The sequence below is a fragment of the Blennius ocellaris genome (genome assembly GCF_963422515.1).
Source record: "Blennius ocellaris genome assembly, chromosome: 4".
In the NCBI taxonomy this organism is placed as follows: domain Eukaryota; kingdom Metazoa; phylum Chordata; class Actinopteri; order Blenniiformes; family Blenniidae; genus Blennius; species Blennius ocellaris.
The window spans coordinates 14,261,602-14,284,546 of NC_137653.1; the positions used below are offsets into that span (position 1 = coordinate 14,261,602).

Below are 22,945 nucleotides of genomic sequence, written 5' to 3' on the forward strand. Positions count from 1 at the left end.
GCTGGGATTGGTGATCCCTTGACCCTGAACAAAGTAAAAAACATTGAAGACATTGTTTTGTTTTTTTAAATATTGAATTTTACATCTAACAATTTTCTGAATTCCTGTATACAGACAAGAAGGCTAGTAAATAATAACTGTGATGTTTAATTCCAATAAATGGGCAAACATATGGTTCTTGATTGAGTAACATTGTTCTGAACATTCGCACGGATGTGTGTTACCTGTAAGCCTGAGGATGATTACAATTGTGCAATCTTTGCTGTCTTCAGTATTACAAATAGTGAACAAAGATTGCTAAACACCATCTTTCTGGGATTTCTTCATCCCCCTAATTTCCACTTTCATTCTTATACACCTATTTCCACATTTCTAATTCATGTGCAAAGCCCCACACATGTCATTAGTGTTATCATACTGAGAAACAGTTAGCTGTTATTGGTGTCATTAATGACATTTGAACCATTGTGAAGTGGAGTGATGCATGCTATGAAGCATCCTACTGCTGTTAAAGTATCAGCACTCGCTGAATGTCTATGGTGCAAAAATTCATGTCAGAGTTAACGGCTGCATAAAACCAATAAAGTATTGCCATGATTTAAGATTAGCCATCTATCTTTTGATGTGATCATTTATGTTTGGCTGAGAGAATCAGATTCAACACATCTCAAGCCAAGACATAAAACTAACGAATCAGTGACGGTTTTGGGTGTGAGAGATGTTTTTTTCTCATCTCAATGTAGCAGAATTATGTAGTTGAAGTTGAAGGAATAGCTTTTTATTCTTAAGTTGTGGATGTTCACCAAATTAAGTGTCACTTCCCTGAGAGTAATCCATCAGTGCCAGACAGACTTCAGGCCTGATCTACTTATTTGTAAATAAGAACACGGATACTGCAGCCAATGTTATCTTATATTCAAAGTATTATTCAGTAAATGATAAAGACACTAAAACATTTTTCATTCTCACAGACAACAAAAACAAAGTCAAGAAAAAAATATTTTCTGGTATGATATCTTCATTTCAATGACACAACAATCTTTAGTGAGGTAGACTATAACAAGCCAAGAAATGGAAACACTGCTCTGAAACAGGCATGTGTAATGACATGAAATAAATACTTCCATGTACAATGTCTTCAACTTGAGGTAGAAATGGTTACAGAGAATGTACAAGATTCAACGAAGGTACAACTGAAGAAAGAACAAGATAAAAACAAAGCCCAATTTTTCATCTGCAGTAAAACTTCAACTCTCCTCACTGAGTCATAGACGCATTGAGATACAGAAGTAGAAGACTTGTTACAGAGAGTAAATTACTGTAGAGCACGTTATTCCTGTGACAATAAAGAGCATCCATTTGTAGTAGCTAAGCGCTTAAAAGTTCATCAAATGTCGGGGAAATACACAATCATCTGAAATCAGTTTTATTTCTCAGTGTGTAAAGGGTCTTTTTTTTGTCTAAATCTTTCACGTTTAACTAAATCTGAGTAACTTTACATTTAAGCATGTGTGTAACGAACAATCCTTATTCCTTTTTTAATTTTTTTTAATCACACTGAAATTCAGAACAAACCTGATCATGTTTTCATTATGTCTGATCCAAAGGGCTTTGTTTGCAAAAGTAAGAGCATGGCACAATTTATGAAAGGATGGCATACACGTTGGTATGCTGATAATATTTAACGTCTCCATCTCATGATGTCAGCAGTAAAGCGCTAAATTCAAGCCGATTGACTCGTGACTACATGTTGAACGGTTATACAAACTGGGAATCAAACACTTTACGATGACATTAAAGCCACATCACCGATTGTTACAGAATAGTATTTGTACGTCTTAAAATGCCAAATATAGTTCATGAGGAGTGCTTCATTTTGACAGTTTGCCCACAACCCCCCCTTTTCCCCACTGCTAACTACACTAACACTTAACACATCATTCATTTCTCCACCAATACCTAATAGGGAATTACATCTATACACAAAGAAAATATGTTTCATATATCTAAAAACATCATCGATGTACATTATGGCATGTATTGTACTTTTTAAAAAAAATATCTGAATTACATTCAACATTTCAGGCCTTGGTACAAAAACCTTACGTTTTCCAGAACTAGAAAGCTGTGTGGTTAGCGTTGTGCGTTTGCATGCGTGTATTTTATGCTATTGAAAGGCCTTGTAAGCTCATTGTTTCCCTGAAGTGTCGGCCATGGCTCCGTTTCCCCACCTTGCTCCATAAAGCTCCCTAAAAAAAACACCCTAAGGTAATAACATACATTCTTATTTTTATCATTCTGAGGTAACAATAATTTTCCTGAGCATTTGGTAACACGACTATAAATCATCCTTCTGAGAGGCAAAAGACAATGCATATTAAAAAAAAGCAAATTGTGGCAGACAGGCAGGTAAATCTTCATAGAAAAGTTTTTGTTGAGCGGAAGCTGAAGGAGGCACTCAGAAGCATTTACCCGAAGTCTGAGCTGCACATCCAAACAGACTTTGTGCACCTTCAACTGTTCTGAGTGAATGCATGTTTTAGCATTTTTGCTATTTATTTGGTAGCTCTTGATTTATATGGATAATTGTTTTGCAATAATTTAAACACTAAAGACAAGGCATAAGAACAGCCAAGTACAGAACTTGGATGTATTCTTGAGAAACGATACCTGTCGGTTTTTGGATTAGCAGAAATATATAATTTGAGTTTTGTTAATAATGACATTTTTTTCCTCAAAATTATCATAAAACCTCTAATAATTGTCCAATACTATTTTATTGCATTAAGATGTAAATAGTCCTATTATAAGGGGCGACTCCGTGTGTACAACCAAGTCATAGTTTGATGAGCAGCTCAATATGCATAAAGTGGACAAAAACAGGTTACAAAGGTTGTGTGGAGGAGGCGGGGCTCCAGTGAAGAAATGAGGCAAAAGAGAGGCAAATAAAACTGTGGAGGAGAAAAAAAAACAGGCATAAGGAAAAAGGTCAAAGCAAGAAAACATTAATTTCTCAAGGCCAAGTGACGCATTGAGCCTCACAGTCAGCTGTGTCGTAGTGATTGTGCTGAAGTTTTATGACAAACTCGCCATTGTAGTTATTGCTTTCTTTACTTTTTGGACAGTAATTATTTTTTATCTCTGTTGTATGATAGAACATATTGCAGTCAAAGGCCTTTCACAAACATCATGGCCACAAATAATTACATGAACTTCTAAAATAGCAATGTTGTAGTGCTGCTGCTACTGAAGCAGGAAAGAAATAAATAGGATCCTGAGAGAAACAAACACTCATATATTTGGACTGTCTTAATGTAGAGAATGCCTCGACCTTGTTCCTCACACTTACCTCAACCTTAAAGGGCAAAACTGGAACCCAACACCCCCTTTGAATCTTTGGAAAAACACTAGTAAAGAAAATGTTTATCATACACAAGAGTAACCCGTCGCGTGCTCTTGTGTGAAAATTAGGGTTTTCACTGATATACGTCCACAAGTCCGTTCAGTTGAAGAACCCCGGTTGATTTTAAGGAACGAGGGAATCCTCTCATACAGGATTTGGGGCTATCAGCGCCCCCCAGTTGGGTCCTCAGATCGTGTGTGAGCTGCAGGTATCTTCAGAGGCATTCTCTGCTGTTGGGGAAAGTTGTGCTCCCCTGATACCCCCTCTCCTGCCAGGCCTGATGGTGGGCTGTAGTCCCCGGCACCCCCGTACGGCGATGAGATGAGGGGCTTTCCAGATTTGTAGGCCTGTGGGTCGGAGGCTGAGCTACTCATGTCGTAGCCATTGCTGTGACCGTTGCCATGCCCTTTGCCGTGCCCATTACCATACTTTCTGTAGCGCGAGCCCTCCACATCCGCTCCCTCCTGGCCTTCTTCAGTCATCTCAAAGGCCTTGCGTTTCAACGGTGCCCCTGCGTCTGAGGTCCCTCCGAGACTGTGGGGTGGGTAGCTGTAACTGCCCCCTACCATGGAGGGCCTTGGGGCCAGAGGAGTGGGAGCACTAATCCCAGATGGCAGGTAGGAAGAGCTGGGGTGGCTGTACCCCGAGGACAGGCTGGTTTGGGGGTAGCATCCTGGCGGGTAGTTGTACACAGGAGTGCTGGTGCTGTAGCCGGGCACCAGAGTGGGTGCGGGCTGCAAAGTGTGCAGGGGGCCAGGTGGGAGTGCAGCGCTGGGCTGAGGGCAGTATCCTGAGGACAAGTAGGTGCTGTTATAGGTGGGAGGGTATTCCTGAGACGAGGGGGTGCTGCAGGAACCAGCACCACTGTAGATGGGCTCAGAGGTCAGGTTACTGCTAACTACTGTTACACTTCCTGTGGCAGGGATCCCCACAGCAGCAGAGCCCACCTTAGTGCCAGTGAGCGCCTCCAGTCCAGGGTAACACTCCATGCCCTGACCCAGTGACCAGGGCTCAGACTCTGACTTCAGGAAAGTCCCTGGCTCTCCGTAGGCCCCTGCTGCAGGGCGGTCATAAGACAACTCCAGGCCCGAGTACTTCTCAGCATAACGTTTGAGCAGGGAGGAAGCAGTGAGGGCTGATATGTCATCACTGGCCCAAGGATAACCTGAGGGGGCGTAGCCACGGCGAGCAGCCGTACTGTACGGGTCGTGTTTGTGGGCAGACGGCGGCGAGGTGGTGGAGGTAACGTCTAGGTGCTGCTCAGGCCACTGAGATAAAGAGGCGGCGTGCTCCGGAGACCAGTGCATCTTCAACAGACCTGAAACAAACAAGACCAAAGATGTTCAACCACGTATTCACTTAAAAATAATCCTATTACATGTGAAAATTCAAAATGCCAAGACCAAAATTTGAGGCATCTTGACCCCTCTTCTTTTTGAAAGCCAAATCTAAATATATGATCTCATAATCACCTTGGAAAGCTGATTCTTTCCAGAATCTTATCAATGCTTCGCCCATGCTCTTTTACACAGTCTCATCCAGGCAGGACACAACTGCTCTAATCTTCATGTGAAGCTGCCAACATCGCCCCCAGCCTGGTCTCCACGGCGATAAGCCTCTATCAGCCCGCGCACTGCCCTCTGCCTTTGCCTCTCTCACATTGGGGCCATTGTTGTCTCTCTGTGAGTCTCTTAGTCCACAAAACCACCCCCACCAGGCGTGTGATCTAATTCGGCCAAAACCTCAGGGGTCTGCTGGTCAGGAGAGGGGGTAGAAGGCGGGGACACTCCTCGGGAGGGAGATCATAGCAGTTTTTCCTCCACATCACACTGAGACTACACCAAAGCATTTAGGAACACTAATACAAGTGTAGCTATTGATTTAAGCAGGCTGGAGAGTCAGATTGTTTTGTGACATTTGCAGTTATACATGGATTTTTACACCATGTAATCCACTGGTTTAGTGGTTGAGGGTTTGTCATTTTGAACCAGCATTAGGCAGACATTCCAGGCATTGCAGAGTATTATTAAACTGTCCTGACCCCAGGCTCAGGCCAAACGGGCTTCCCCGCAACAGCATTTGTCAGCGGAAGATGCTACTGTGAAAACTTCATCAGCATCAAGTGACATATCATTACTGGCCAACAATCTAATGCTGTATCTCTATAATGAATCTATAACAAACATTACTTTGTGAGTATAGACCAAATGTATTCAGGTGGGCCTCCCTGCGTGAGATACTGTTTCATAGGAAAGTCAGTGATAAAATATCCCATCACTTATTATGATATTACACAAAACCAAGAACATGATTGCATGTCGGTAAACAATACAAATTTGGGGTAATTCTTCTTTTTTTGTTTTCCTTTTATCATTGACAACATACTTTTTTTTTTTATGTGTTTTTGTTTCATCTAACGAGGAATATTCTGTAATATTGAGGTATCAATGGCTTCACTGACTTAACTTTTTTGTGATTATGTAACATAATCATGGTTCCACTGCCTTGGTTGGGTATAATCTTTGAAACTGAATGATAAAAGGCCTACAATGCTGCCTTTGTGAAAATCCCGTGGAAGACCTTGTTATTATTTGATCATGTCGTAATTTTCACATTTCAGAAATGAGACTACGCAGTTCAAATTTTCATAATTAGTTCCAATAGGACATTTATTCATGCCTTCTTTATTAACTTTTTTTTCCTCCCAAATTTGTCAGATGCTGTCAAGACGTAATTGTCTGGCAAGGATTGAACACATGTTGGAATTATTGAGTGCGTCTTAATATCTTAATATCTTTGCTTTGATTGGAGATTGGAATTTTTTAACGATTAATCTTAAAATGGATGGAAACATCTGGCAACGCTTCTTATAACCAACCGTCACAAATATTTTCAGTTCATGATCAGATGAAACCAGACTAAACTCGCAATGATTCAATATTTTCTTCTTGATTCAGTTAAAACACATTTGACAAAGGAAAGTAAAAGAAAATGAAAGCAGCAGTGGCAAGACTTTTCATTTATTCAACGTCACACATGCACACACACGTTTACTCATTCGCAAATGTGGATTACGGCAGGTTGTGTCACATGTCCACAAAGACCACCAGATGGGCCGCTAAACGGTCCACATGTTGATCCCTAAATTAAATGATCCTTCAGCCCAATAATCCCACTCATCCAATCCAGGGATCGTAGTGCTGTCGACCAGCTCAGGCCGGACGTTGGCTCTGAAAATCCCTTTGCTCGAGGGAATTTTGTCTGGCTGCGGTGCACATCCTGACCACATGAACATTGAAGGCATGTTTTCCCATGCAAACACAACAGCAGAGGGAAAATGAGTTGTAGTCCTTTAAAGTGTCATCAGAAACTAAACTACATTGCATATAAACAAGTCAGGCATGTTTGAGTCATGGTTTTTCTCAGTAAGTCAACAGATCACTGGTGGATAACAGAATGGGTTTCCAGGCCCAGGGCCCCAAAGGGTTGAGGGAGGGGGCTCAAGTCACTGTGCCTGCTGTGCGGTGACTATTACTACATCTCCATACAGATCAAAAAGGACTTTGTCACTCAAGTTGAGGTCAGAGACCCTAGAAATTAAGTAAACTGAACAAAAGTAGCACAAAGGCACCATTTACAGGCATTTATCAATATAATGCAATTTAGGTAATTTGGACTTTCTTTGCTCAAATGATCCCAACAAAGAGGCTCTATACTGCAGAAAAGAAGTGTCTGAGGCTCTGTTGTCTATGAATTTATAATTACAATACTCAAGGTCACATATAATAAAAGAACAACAAGCCACAGCTACGCCTTCAGCGATGAATCAACTTTTCTCACAGGCTTGGAAAAACAGATTAATTAGCTACTTTGGGATAACCTGATCTCATTCAGTTTTTTTCCTGATGACTCATGAGTACTGACTCAAAAATAAGGACTAGATGAAATCTAATCAAAGAATAAGCAATTGCAGCTTTCTTCTTTTTATTTTCTCATTATTATCATATTGAATATACGCCCCCATCTGCCCTTCACTGCCACCTGACTGGATGAACAAATGTAGTTTGTTTTAAATAGTGAGATATTCCCTCAAATCTAGTATGATAAAAATGTCTTCAAAAACAATATTTCCTAAAAGATGGGTTGTTCTCTTTTGCTCTCTTCAAAGAGCACCTCTGGTTTTGAGACGATGCATGCTTTCACCTGCAGCGGCACAACTGAACATGTAGGCCATAAAGTAAACTAGTTGCTATGGAGACGCTCCCAGGTGAGGCAGGATGAGTCAGTCCGTCAAGGTTACCTGGATTTTTTTTTTTATACAGGCTACACGTCTACAACAACTGAGGCTGTGACCCAAATCAATACAAGCCACAATATGTGTGTTATATGTGATGTGATTATTTTGTTAAGACATTGAGTGTACAACTGAATAAATGAATAATAATCAGGTAATTAAAGGGAGGGCGGCTAAGGTAACCTTTACAAAATACATTTATGTAATAAAATATATATTTAAGTGTATTATTATTATTGTTGAGTAATTACTGTTTGTTCCATTACTTTTCAAGTTGCTACCAACTCTGCTATGTCTACTTTATATTACGTTTACATAATACTTATATATATGCCGTATTTAGTCAACCCTGTTTTGCTTCACAAAATTATAATTAAACTTAATATCAATGAAGAAAACACTACTATAATGATACAAAAACATCTGAATTTACTAATGGAAACAATAAGAGTCTCTGTGCCTACCTTCACCTTACAAGATGTTGGGTTTTTTTGTGTTTTGGGGCTGTTCTAGATATTTTGTTCTTTTACTACCCATCATGCAGCCCTCCCTCAATTGTTCAACCAATAATGACTGAACTGAATGGTCAGGCATTAATGGCTGTCCAGAGACCTTGAGCTTAATGTGTATAGTCAACCTTGGCTAAATGTCTAAAATGTCTTTTATCCAAATTTACGGTGTACGGCTTATATACGGTTAAGTGAAAATACAACATTCGCCTTTCAATAAAAATGTGTACACGCTTCACACTCTGACACAGATGTCCTTGGGCAATCTGCAACAGTCTATTTCTTTAACTGGCCTGCCACAGTTATAAAGCATCATTAATCTAGTAATGTAATGTAAATTAATTTAATGTAAAATCTAATCTAATAGCAATTTATTTTGTTCGGATAAAGTAAATGCAATGGCGTCTGTGAGGTTTGATTATTTATAGACGTAAAGATTTTTGTGCCAATTTAAGAGCACAGAAGCTCAAAATAAATATTATCTTTTATTGTGTGTGCTCCTCCGAGAACAACAACAACAACAAAAACAAACGTCTTGGAATTCCACAGAAACCTGAAATTACACCGCCACCGTGGAATCAATTAATTACATCCAGTAACAGACTCTGCACAAGCAGACATGTTTTTCTGCAGACTGAGAGATAGCTTTCAGCTCCTCTCCAACACTCTGACTGTTATGACACTTTTCCACACGAGTACCTACTCAGCCCGACTCGACTCAACCTTCTTCGCCTCACCTCTACTGGACTCAGCCTCTGTAGTTCTCCATTACCATGGAGTACGACAAACATGAATTGGATATCAGCTCAAATAATAAATTAAATAGAATATATTTTTATATATTCATAATTAGAATATCACAAAATGTGGATTGTTATGATCATGTTTCACTGTCCGGTGTTTCAGATTCACTGGTGCCCCTGTTAACTGGTGACTTCTGTCACAAGACATTAGCAGCAGCTGATGTTAAAACAAGACAAACAAACGATACGATACTTTAAACTTTAAGGGAAATGCAGTTAAACAACATTCACCAGGACAGCTACGGATTTTGGTCGGGTTTTTAACATCTGCTGTGAAAAGGGGCTGCTTGAAGAAGCCAGTTAACAGGAAAAACGTTTAATCCGGAACACCGGTGGTATCTGTGGCTCAGAGACCTTCTGATACTCGTAGCTTGTCGCTCCATCGAGCTCTCGCTGAATCCTCTGGTCACCACCAGACAAAGAAACGCCTGCAACTCATCGCTGCTCGTCACATTATCTACTCGCCGGTACCACGAAAGTACCTGGTACCAGATACTAGCACGTAATGGAAAAGCGTCAAAAGCAAGGCGAGTTGAGTCGAGCAGGGTTGAGTAGGTACTCGTGGAAAAGCGTCAATAGTAGCTCCACTATCACAGTCATAAGTTAATAGTTGCATGCAGTCCGCCCTCCTAATGAAAACCATTTTTCTTACCATTTACTTTAACATGTGCACAGAAAGTCCACCACCACATCACTACTCTACACAGATTCATAAAAAATGCAGACATGGTGTCATCAGACTGTTACTCACTGGTCATGCTGGCCACTGCCATGAGCCAATCATTTGCTACTTCGTCTTCAATCTAGTCCTCTTCAGCAGATGGTGGATAATCTCGCTCAGACATTTCAGCGCTGTAATCTACTGAGTCTGGATTCCTCTCGGAAAGTATGTGAAAACTGAACAAAGGGGGAAGTGATCGCTGTGAGATCAGAAGACGCTACAGTGAACTGGAGGGTTTGGATATGTTGAGGGCGAGACTGGGAAAAGAAACCAGACTAATGATGGATTAGAGCGTGTGCGGCTTATGTGAGTGTCAGAGCTCGGCGACAATCTGACAATCAGTGACCAGCATTAAAGAAGCGTCCCCGGTAAACCTTGTCTTTATCCTCCGCATAAGCTTGCAACTTATTTGAAGAGTTTAGTCCACAATCAAGTAATTATTCGGCAAGCATTGAAGCCTTGCTGGGGAATGAAACAGTGAGCAGGTACAAACATACAGTTACAAACTCCAGTAATTTAAAGTGGATTTGTTAAGAATGCCCTTTGCTGGAACATTTTTGTGAGCGTGAGACTTCTTTTATGGCTCCTTTGCATGCCTTTTCTTCCCTGGCAAATTGCAAAGATACAGAAACATGCAGCAGATCAAGTCAATATGTTTTTAATATCACAACAGTAAAATATGAGATGTTTTAGAACATATAGACAACAACTTGCTGTGTGGGTCATCCTGGAATTTTTTTTTTTAATCTCCAGGTAGCAATTGTTTTACACAGTGTACAGAATAGCTCCTTTCTAACGTATCTTGAAGTAAAAATGAACTTCTGTTCAGACAATGTGAATTACTGCAGTTGATCACCCCCCCCCCCCCCCCTGTTCATAATGAGCTGCCGTATCAGACATCTGTGCTTGAGAGAGGATATTAGGCAGCGGAGTTTGGGTGTAATGAGGGTGACGGTCACCCTAATCCAGCACTTTGTGGTCTTTGTGTCTTGAGGTCTGGAAGCACCCCTTCATTCTTGCTCATGCTTGGCTTACCATCAGAAAAGATGGGAATAAAGCCGGCTTGGCACTATGGCGGCTTCCCGTAATCATTGCGATTACGATACTGTCGACCAGTGCTTCCTCTTTGTCTTGCAGCACCGTGGCTACAAGACACGGTGTAAATAGAACCAAGAGCACAAACGGAGGTCAAGGTTTTAAAATTATATGTATACATCAGCAGCTGTCTTCAGACATACCTGTTAGGTTTGTCACACTGTTGCTGTGCTATTCCGTCCTATGTCGGCTTCGAATGTCGACCGGCTCATTTACCATAACTCTAGATCTTGCACAATGCATACAAGGACACGTCGTAATCAACTTTATTTAACGTAACATGATTTCACAACACTTATCCAAAATGGAAAAAGAGAAAAATTCCACGGATACTTCATTCTACCAGTGATATTCATTTTACATGGCGTTTAAGCTTCCCTTTGATTCCTCCAGCTTGTGTTTTTGTAGCATTTTATATTTGTATAATACACCAGAAATCTCCAGTATTGTGCAAACATTTGGCACCATATCTTTCTTGGCTAAATTATATATGCTAAGAATCATGTCTCTCAACTGAAAAGTGATTATGTTAAACGTTCCATACCAAGAGACGTGAGATGCCCTGAGGTTTTAATGGTGGAAGCACGTAAGTATACGTTTATGGTTTGTGTTATTTGCTTGAATTGGAAAAGAGAGTTTCAAATGAAGCACCTGGTGATGAATGTGTTCTGAAATTGGTCTGACAAGTGTAAATTAGACAATTTATAACAGCACTCAGCTCAATGTAAGTGTCATTATTAACACGAGAAATCTCCCTCACAGGCATTTTATACTCATGACAACGGATGTGTTCACATTCACATTGTACTTGTCCTCAATGAATTCCTGAGTAAAGACATATAAAACATTTTTCTCAATAGGACTAGAAATGTCATATTTGTTTCATTAAGACTTCAGTCTGTGTTTTCTAAACAGCTGAAAACATTGGTGGTATAGCTGGTATTGTCGTATCATAAAACGTTTGCCAATCTAACCACTGATATTAATGATTTAGCTGTTTTTCAATTGACTTAATGCTGAAATATAACCCCATTAATAATAGCAAAGGTCAGCGTTGCAGCTTGAACGGTGATGCTAATTTTAATAGGTTATTGTTGAAAGGCAATCTTTGACATATTAAACATATTATTGAAACAATTTATTGTGTTAATTATTTTTTAATAACTTGAAATGTCATGATATTAATTCAGGACTGTATCACCCACTTCTTGGCTTTAGGTACAAAACTGTGCACACTTTGTTAAAATAATGTATATGTGTTTACTTGAAGAAGAAAAAAACACACACACGTTTCCACACATTTATTGTTCTCACGTTAACCAATACAATTTGCGCATTTTTGAAAAAGTTGCGCAGTGATGTGCAGATGGTAAGTAAAACAAAATTATAATAAAAGAGGTGATGGCCTGCAAGATGCATGTGGAGCCAAGAGGGGACAGGGATCTACCAAAGAGTGGAAAAGCTACATTTTGAAGCAAGTAACTCCTGCATGTTTGAAGAAGAGCAAGACAGCCACAGTAAAATCCACAGTTGTTTGTGGGGTATCCACCATGACATGCTTCTTCAATGCACAAATCTGTCTTGAATGTTATACGTGAACTGTAACATGAAAGTGTCCTATAATGGGCCGAGAGTACGAAGTGGCGTCATAGTATTGTTTTGTCCTTCGCTTTTCACCAAATGCGCAATGTGTGTATGATTATTAGCATCAAGCAAAAAGTATTTTTGATCCTAAACAGCAGCCTCAGTGATTCGGCATGAACATCCCTGCTTTCCGTCCAGCCGTCAACAAACGCCAACAAAACAGGTTAAGCGTTTTTTTTTTTTTTCTTTCTTCATTCTTCATATGGAGAGTGGATAATTCTGGTGCAAAATACTGGTGAGCTGAGGAGTTTCTCCTTCAAAGAAACCAATTTATGTAAATTATTGATGTTTTCTATGCGTCAATGGAGACCAGTTTGACTCCTGGTCCAGGGCTTGGTCAGTAAAGAGTAATTAGGGGTTAATTAGATGGAAGTACACGTGGGGGAAGGGGCGGACTGGAATGGGATTTGGGGGGTGGTGAAACATCAGTGATGGTTGGCTGCTTGGATGGGCAGTGGAAACAAAAATCACCCTCCTGGAGCTGAAGGGTTTCTGTTAGCGCTTTTACCCCTCTCACAATAAACAAAGGCATCCCCTGAAGACGGACACACACACGCACACCCACACACACACACACACACACACACACACACACACACACACACACACACACACACACACACACACACAAACACACATACACACACTCACACGTTTGTTTGTCACAAGCACACTCCCGTATTGTGTTTTTTATGCCGTGTTCAGCTTCTCCTGGCCGACATGCAGAAGGTCTTTTGGCTATCGGATGAGTCAAGCTGCAGGAATGCCAAGAATCTAACCTGAGATCTATTTACAAAGCACATATCCTCTCCTTACATCCAGCATATTAAAATCCAATTCAAGGCAAAAGAACAGTGGGATAAAAAGAAAAATCAGAATAGGTACCGTGCTGCCCTATTGGCTGTTTGCAAACTAGTGATTCGTGTAAGTTAAAAGATGACTCACAGCTCTGCTCCGATCAATAAGCATGTGGACAGGTGGAGCTTGCCAGGATTACGTTGCAATACAAAACATCCATGTCACCCTGCTTGCTCTGTCCCACTTACAAATGAGGGTTCAACTGTTATGTAAGCAGTGGCCATAGTCTGAAACGCTGAGCGCAAAGTCAGTGTGCAAGGAGGCGAGGACCCTCCCTCTGACTTTTATATCCCCTTCCCCCTTTTCTCTGGGTTTGCACAATCCACAAGGCCACACGCTAGAGAGCCAATCAAATACTCTAACATATTTGATTTATGTTTTCTCCTTTACCTGCACATTATTTCGTATCTCCTAAATCACAAAATGACCAGTGAGAGAGAAGCTCCAGGTTGAGATACTGCTGCTCACATGGTTTTACCACCTCAATAAAGGTCACTCACTTTGTTTGGATAATTTTTGTTGATTTTTTTTTTTTTAAATAGACATTTTCACTTTTCTTTCTCACAAAATTTTCCCCACTCCTTTCTTCCTTTCTTAAGCCTCTTTCTTTCGTTGCGGCAGTAAAGACAGGAGTGTGTGTCCCAGCCTGTGTGGTCAGTTCTACCCTTCCCCCATTCCTTTAGCTCACACACTCACATGTGGCAGAGGCTGGCCTGGCCCCCTCTTTGCTTATTGTGTCCACTCATATATCAGGCTGCAGCTGACCAGTCCCTCCTCATGTCTTCTCCATCTGTCCTTCACTTTGCGCTTTCCTTGTGTCTGACATTTTAACACCAGCAGCAGCAGCAGCAGCAGCCCACATCTTCACTATAACAGCTAATGAGGATCGAAAGCGTGGTACAATTTGTTTAACAAGCTTTCTTGATTACCACAGAGGGCCTAATGTGTGTGTGTGTGTGTGTGTGTGTGTGTGTGTGTGTGTGTGTGTGTGTGTGTGTGTGTGTGTGTGTGTGTGTGTGTGTGTGTGTGTGTGTGTGTGTGTGTGTGTGTGTGTGTGTGTGTGTGTGTGTGTGTGTGTGTGTGTGTGTGTGTGTGTGTGTGTGTGTAGGCAGAAGTTGATGTTTATGTGGCACACTATACGGGACTAATGAGAGGCTCTTGACACTAGGTTACCAACGATCTGGCTCTCATTCACAGAAGCGTTTCTCCCCGGTATCTGGCAACTAAAAAGTGCTGAAACTACTCATCACTCTCCTCCTGTCACACTATCATCGTTACAGACAGAGGCCTTAATGAGGTGTAGCTGATTGCATGTTTACGTGGTTGTCTTTGGAGATTGATCACAGATCAGTCCGTGTATAAAACGCGACTGAAGTTGAGCCTAAAATACCAGCACATGAGAGCGCTTAATGTGGGAAGAAAAACTAGCGAGATGCTGTGAGTCACTTTAAAGGAGGAATGTGACAGATGCATGTTACTAAAACTGCTGTCTGCTCAGACAACTCCCTCATTTTACCCAAGAGGACTTCAGGGCAAAGAGAGAGAGAGAGAAAAACAAAAAACAAAAAAGAAAAGGCTCTAGGAAACATTTTATGTTTGTCCATACTTCTCTGTGGAGCTGCTCCAGAATGGTAAAAATATGTCAAAGTAAATCCCTGTTGCATTATTCCAATCAGGTTAGTGTTGTAATCCTGTTAAAGCTTGGCCAATCAATACCCAAGTCAGTCAATACAAGCATATTCAACAGCCTGAACAGGAATCTCGTGATTTGTACACATGCAAGTAGAGACCTCAGTGATGATTGGTGGTATTCATGGGAGGTTATCTGCTTTTACACCACACAGATTGCAGGTGGGAATCGTCTTTATCTGAATAGTGAATTTTTAAAAAAGGTTTTCAAGAACTGATGCAAAGCCTTAGAACCAGGTTGGACGCAACCACCGCTTCTATGTGAAATATGTTTATTTTGCCCCAAAAACACGGCAGACTGTGGTGTTTTAGCCGCCGTCTGTGTAAACAGACTCTTACTATACTATATTCACATAGAGGGGCTGAAAAAACAGTGACTGAACACTTTCTGTGAAATTCCTCAATGCAAAGCCTGGAGACTCAGCTGTTTAAGCCATTAGCATATCTGTGTTCTCAACATGACTTCTCAAAGACACCCCCTCCCTCCTCTGCCCGCCCAGCGCTTCGTTTTCCTCTGCACAGCCACAGGAGCTGAGTCCTGGACAAAAGAAGAGCCACAAGAAGAATGTGTACAGGAAAACACTCAAGCTGAGCCGAGGTCATGGTATTCATGTCTGGCTTTCCACAATCATCCCAACGCTGGCAATGAAAAAGCAAAAGACTTACTGTATGGGGTGACAGGACTGAGCATTCTGCAGCCCTGGCCCCCAGGTGAAGAGGAGGGGGACCGGGGTCCACTTGGTGCTAGTGGGTGCCCAGCGGCATGCTGCAAGGCTTTCCTGGGTTGCTGGTGCTGCGACTTCTCCTTCTGTCGATGGGTTGGCTAGTAGTGGTGGTCCTCCGACATTGCTCCATGGTTCATCTCACACTTCAGCACCACTCTGACACACTGCCACCTGAAGAGTATAAATGCGCCAGCCAGTGTCAGAGTCAGAAGACAACAAGCATGTGACTGGATGGACGGTTTTGATAGTATTTGTTGCATAACAGCCTCAAACGAATTTTAGAGGAATCAACTTGAATAAAGGAGAAAAAAGAAAGTCTCAAAAATGTACTGTGATTATAAGCGAAACATGCTTTATAATATTAAAAATAATAACCCTTTTCGGAATACTCGCAGTAATACTACCATACACAGAACCATATACGTGCCATGTGTTTGCAGGGTTGCGCATATATTCAAACATTGTAGGTGCGTCTAATGAGCTGATAGATAGCGTTTGGACGCTGACAGAGAGGGTTTAACCCCGGATCATAAAACAGTCAAAGCAATGAACGTTTATTTTTTTTTAAAAGGCAGTCGAGTTTCAACACAAAAACGATAAATCATAACTACAAAGAGGACTTTGTACACTGCGCCCTGAGGACTCTCCTCTAACGCCGAATAACCAAGGAAGATTGCATGAATTGTCAGTCTTCACATGTTGACATATAGTCAACAAAGTCAAGAGTATTTTATTTATTTTGTTTTAGCTCATATAGACAAATGACAACAAGATTAAAAATGCACGTACAAAACAAGAAAATGAGACACAGAAACGGGACGCGGACGCATGAGACGCGCACGCTGTCATTAATGCCGAAAGAACCCCCCCCCCCAAAAAAAAATATATATAGATATTTTTTTTTTTTAATCAGAAGCGGGTAAATGTACTTACTTGACCATGTCTGGATCTGCACGATGAGTGTTTCAGTTTGTGGGCAAAAGTAATCCTCTATTCCGCAAAGTACAACAGAGGAGCCGATGGGAAACGCGTGTGCGGTTGACCTGCGTGAAGACCGTGAATATGTGTGGTGTGTGCGTACGCATGGACGTGTGTATGAGTGCGTGCGTGCGTGTGTGCGCGCGTGTGTGTGTGTGTAAGAGGCTTGTGGGACCCTATCCTTTTCTCCTACACTCCCTCGCTCGCCCTCCAGCTCTCTCTCTCTCTCTCTCTCTCTCTCTCTCTCTCTCTCTCTCTCTCTCTCTCTCTCTCTCTGCTTAGTGACAACAGGGCAGCTCCATGCATCCCCTCCCCCAGCCACGCCACCCCATCTCCCTCTCTTTTGTTAAAACTATTTCAGCAGGAAGGGAGAGAGAGGGAAAAAGTGACCAATCATGCAGTGTCAGAAAAGAGCCCACTTCCCCTGCTGAGCTGTGTACATGAATCTCTTGATGCATGCCTTGCTGCGTCTTCTTTTCTCATTTTGCACATGCATGCATGCTTTATTGCGGGTTGTTATGAAAACCCCTCAACCTGACGAAAAACATGTTGGGACACATGCAAGTTGAAAAAAAAAAGAAAAGAATATTTTCCTTGTTCAGTTATTGCCAGTGACTTCTATTGATTGGGCACATTGATCTTAGTATTGTTGAAAGGGTGGGGTTGAAACAGCCATGTCAATATTACCTAATTCCTGCGCTGCCCCATCCCCCCACCTTTACACACACAAACACATATGCACACTCATACATAGACACAAACTGGCCTGCACACACAGGAGCTGCAGCATATGACCTCCACATTGGCCTCAAATGTTCGGCTGCGATTGGTTTAATGTAATATTATATATATATGGAATATTATATTCCATATATATATATAATATTATATACTGTTTATATAGTTTTTTTTATAAACTATATAAACTTTATATTTATATTGAATGTTTATATATATTCAGAGTACAATCTTAGGACAGTGAAAAAAGTTGCTTGTACGAGCAGTGCAGTTATGAGACCTTGCATTGGGTGACTCAGAGGAGTAACAGCTAGTGCAGTGCTCAGCTCTTTCTCCCTTACCTGCTTTGCTGACAGACACTGAAAAAAACAGCCATGCTGTTATCCTGCAGGCCTGGAAACAATGCAACCAAACAATTCAAAATGTGCTGCATATTGCTGTTCTTTTCATCCCAGACAAGGTGGGCTGTTTGATACATTCTCACAACCTGAGTCGAAGCTCCCAGATGCCGTCTCTTATTATGTTAGGAACACCTCCACTCACGTTTATGCAGCACAGGGGGGAGGAGGACAGGTAGCTGGGACAGGTTGAGGTACAAAGGGCAGAAAGCGTGCTAATGACATTCAAAAATTTTAGGTGCGGCTTTCTGCGTGCAACAAGAAAAGTTTATTGGCAGAGGTAGAAAACTCTCCTGAACTGAAACCGTGCTTATTACTACTGAAACATATCGCGTACGAGTGACAAATGCACACAGGAAGACGGATTTCCATGCGCACACATAACAGGCCATGCTGGAAAATTGGACATGGTAACTCTAACCCAGCGCCGCTTTGGTCTTGTGGGTGGGATAGGTCACATGATAGCACCCCAGAGAAGCTCAGCTGTTTGCCACTCTAATTCTGTCTGAAGCAGCTGAGCACTGACCCACTGCTCCACTGAACTGTCCCAGTAATGATAATTGTGTGTGTGTGTGTGTGTGTGTGTGTGTGTGTGTGTGTGTGTGTGTGTGTGTGTGTGTGTGTGTGCGTGCGTGTGCGTGTGCGTGTGCATGTGTGTGTGTGATGATTGGTTGATCGGCGGCTTCTGGATGATTACCAGCAGCTACATTCCATGCAAACGTGCGTTGCTGGATCTGCCGTGATGTAAAAAGGGCAATCATGAGACAGAAAGGACAAAACAGGAACAGGAAATCTACGGGAAAAAGAGCAGGAAATGTATGTATTGTGGGTATTGTCTCTCACAGGCAATGGCAGAGTCAGCACAGTTCATTGTGGGGCTTGCGATGTTCTGTATTTTTCTCCTGGAAAACAAAAACTGAACCCAACAAAAGATCCCACTAAAAACTCCTGGCTGTGTATTCAAAGCTTGATAAGGCAGGTCAGCGAGCACAGCCCCGCTGGGTGACATGCTCCTTTATCAGGAACAGACACTTTTAGGCTTCTTTCAAGACTCATTGCGTTTCTGAAGTCCTGTTTGTTTTGTAGAGATTTGTTTTTGAATTAAAAGAAGATTGTTTAAATTAGGATCAATGACTATTGCTTTACTGCTTTGGAAAATCCCATGGTCAATAGGTCGCATTTATCGAAGACAATTAGGGGTGAGGATTATAAGATTGCACAGACAAAAAGTTTGTGCATTTATAAAATGTCACTTATGTCACAGCATAAAAAAGTCTAAATGTATGTGATAGAATTGAAAGGAGAAAAAAAAAATCCAGGTTTCTCATCAAAGGTGTGTCCCTCTGGAAAAATGTCATTTTTCTCTGAGGTATTTAAAAAAAAATTCAAGGTTGAGAATTGGAGAGCATGGAGAGAAATTGGACACGAGCACATGTTACAGTGCAGAGTTATAGGCAAACATGATACTATTAATAGCTCAAAGGCGGATGTTCCTGTTTACTTTGAATTTGCATGAATGCTTGGGAATATATTGACTGTAATCTGCCTCTGTAGAAAAATCTATAAAAAGGAGCACACCAACACATTACCACAGCTCACGTTAACCGCTCATGTGTCTCTTTATCTTCATCAAATGCTGAATGTCAATTAGCCTTCGCTCAGAGCAGAAGATCTGTCCTCAAGGTTAAATAATATGGTGGACTTCAACGATTACCTGTAAAGCGACAGCAGTGTGTGCCTGCTGGAGCTTTACCTGTTAAGTAATGGTCTTAAAAGTAACAAAAAGCAGAAAAGTCTGAATAATAACGCTTGGCGTAGTCAGAGAACAGAGAAGAGGAAAAAAAGCGGCACAAACGATGCTTTACCTCTACACTCATGTTGTTTTCTTTGCAAATGACAAAGCATTTGAAGCATTGCTCTCTCTCTCTCTCTCTCTCTCGCTCGCTCTCTCTCTCTCTCTCTCTCTCTCTCTCACACACACACACACACACACACACACACACACACACACACACACACACACACACACACACACACACACACACACACACACACACACACACACACACACACACACACACACGCACACGTTTGAGTGGCTTATTGTTCCCCAGCATAGAGGACACAATATTCAAGTCTGGTAATAGAGGTTAGATTAATTGCTGACAAATCTGTATTCAGCAGTTTCCTTTCTCTCTGCTTGACAGATTTATGACAGAGATTGATGAAGAGGAGGGACGAGCTGAGAGCTGCCTCTGTTCAGTGAGAAAAGAAGACAACGGCTCAGAGAGTCTAAAAGAAAGAGAGAAAGGACAGAAAAGACAAACAGGATCATTTTGGGCGCCTCTTATACAAGACTGATAATTTTGAAATTGAGCTTTTGGAGCCATGACACGCTCATATTTTACGAGGCTCTTTCCAGAAATGTTACATTCAATGGAAATTTCTGGGCTATAAAACCAAGTGTCTTGGAAATCGGTTCAATTTGGAATTTGAACTCTAACTTCTTGTAAAACAGAAAACCCTCCCTTAGTTTAAAAGCGGAGGCTTCTTTCTTTCTTTCTTTCTAACCTTTTTTTTTGTTTAACTTTTGAAATAATGAAATTAACCTCTGTCTTTTTTTCTTTTTGCTTCAGTGCTGGCTGTTAAGATACATTTACCTTCCAAACATCAATCTCCTCATTTAGCAGAGTAACGGAAATAAATACAAAAATAGCAAGTTGTGTTTGTGAACCTGACAAAATATCCAAGTTTTCTTACAAGACAGCAAAAAAAAAAAAACACAAAACACAAACGATGATATGCCTGCCAGATTATTTTGAAGTTCAGAGTTAATTATTTGTAGTCAATGTAATCTTGAACAGACCATCATGTTAGAATCATGAATGTTATTCTTGTTTTGTTTTGTGTTTTCTGATGTGAATCTGGCCACTGGGGCACATTTCTGAATCAATTTAGAATGCTCATGAATACTTTCTAGTTTGTTTGTTTTGATTAAAATGTGGATAAATAAATGTGATGTTTAGACCAAGTGGCACCACGGCAAGCTCTGTGTGTGTGTGTGTGTGTGTGTGTGTGTGTGTGTGTGTGTGTGTGTGTGTGTGTGTGTGTGAGAGAGAGAGAGAGATGCAGTGTAATAGTTCAGCCTGATGCTGCTGTGCCCTGATTCAATGCTTGAGATATAAACCATCCTAAATGCTCCTGTCATCCCCCTTCCAGGGCCTGATGTCACAGCCAAAAGCTCCTCTCATTGGTCCACGCCGCGGCCCGCCAGCTGCTTGTAATCAGGAGCATTTGGGAGTCAGGATCACATGACACCCCCAAGGCACACATGCACACATAGACATACACATACAGGGTCCAATGCATCTTTAACCCCACACTCCTTCTCACAGGCTACTCCTTTTGCAGTCAGGATCACCTCCAGATGTGCACATGGTGCTCTCACCTCAGGATAAAAACTGGGGGAGGGGTGCAGCACAAGAGGGAGAGGATGGAAACATGAGATTGAGAGGAAGGTAAAACACATTTTGTTTTCACCCCCCTCATTTACTGATGCTTAACTTCCTTTTTTTTATTCTTTTTTTTACACTGATGTAACAGTTTTACATTTGAATTAATAATATTAAGAAGGGAAAGTCTTCACGGCCAGAATCAAAAGGGAAGAATTGCTGCCTCCTAGTGAAACAACTCTTCAAATACATTCATTCACAGGACTACTCATACAAAACAGAGACCGTGTCATGACATTTTATATATAATACAAGAAACAACACATAGGTTATATTCCATCTGGATTGTAGTTATTTATTTTCATTTTTCCATTGTCAAAAATTAAATTACATATACATAAAAAACATGTAGAATAATTTCAATCATGACTAATCATTCAGAGGTTGAAGAGACAAGGCATTGCTCTTTCTATGGCTCAGAGACTAAAGGATTAAGGTTACTGCAGTACATGTGCTCTTCTCCCTGAAACCTCCCACATCCTTCTCCTCCATTGTCACCATGTCCTTGAAAAAGACACAGGTTTCGAGTAATATTCATGAAAAAGACAAAGCCTCACACAGTTTTCACTTTCATCTACATGTAAAATTGAAGAGGCCAGGGGGAATAGGCATAAAAGAGTCTTACGATCATCCAAAATGAGACCCAGGAATAATGTTTTTCACAGTCTTCATTACTGACACTGAATCTTAATATACAGTCAAAGGGTAGAAAATAAAAGAATACACAAAAAAACAAATGTATTCTATGACTGGTACACATGTACTGCACATATATTTATACTCACATCCATTTAAGTTTATGAAGCTTTCTGGTATTATGTATATGCTGCCAGCCTAGAGTATGTCGAAGGCATACTGTAGTACTCTTACCGTACATTCACATATACATTAATAGTTGAAAGTGAAGCTTATGTTATTGACACATGATGCTTTTCTTTTTTTTCCTTTTTTTTTTTAACAACGGCTAATAAATTAATTGTTCAATTACAGCAGATTTACAGTCCTTAAATGCTGGATGATTAACAGTGAATTTGTAATTCGGTCAAGTCCTTTTCATTCAAATTTATTTTGTACAGCATCTCCTCTGCACACATTCATGTGACGTTAAATACATATAAGTATATATACACAATGGATAATATTGTAGCCATGCCATTCAGTCATTCAGTAATGAGTCTTCCGGTGCACAAAGACGACTGACATTCAGAAGTCTGACAGATTGAAAGCAGAATTACATGACAGCAGACACATTGTACAAAATGTTCATATGTGCCAGAGAGGAGGCAATTATCATTACTAGTTATCATTCAGAGGGGCGAGTTGAGTCCCACTCTTTGCTTGAAAGTACCTTGAATAGAACACCTGGAGGTACAAATCTTTAAATTACAAACATAAAATCACAAATCGAGGTCTGCACCCTGCCTCATAGCAAGAATATTCCTGGTACAAGTCTGGGTTTGGAGCCTTTCTATATGTTCTATTATATATAGTTTGCAAGTTCTCACTGTGTGTGTGTGAGTTTCTTTCAACAGTCAAAGTTTGAGGCGAATAGGTAGCTCTGACTTTGCCTGCTTGACT

General features: G+C 41.0%; 1 protein-coding gene across 1 annotated transcript; it reads right to left on the reverse strand.

Annotated features, from left to right (window-relative positions):
* Positions 1–3,567: 3,567 nt before the first annotated feature.
* Positions 3,568–21,859, reverse strand: LOC308129497 (fidgetin-like protein 2; the record flags this gene model as incomplete). The annotated part of the gene is made up of 2 exons (XM_080495441.1): positions 3,568–4,721; positions 21,817–21,859. 2 exons carry the CDS (start codon positions 21,857–21,859, stop codon positions 3,568–3,570), a joined length of 1,197 nt encoding a protein of 398 aa, XP_080351567.1.
* Between the last annotated feature and the right edge of the window lie 1,086 nt (positions 21,860–22,945).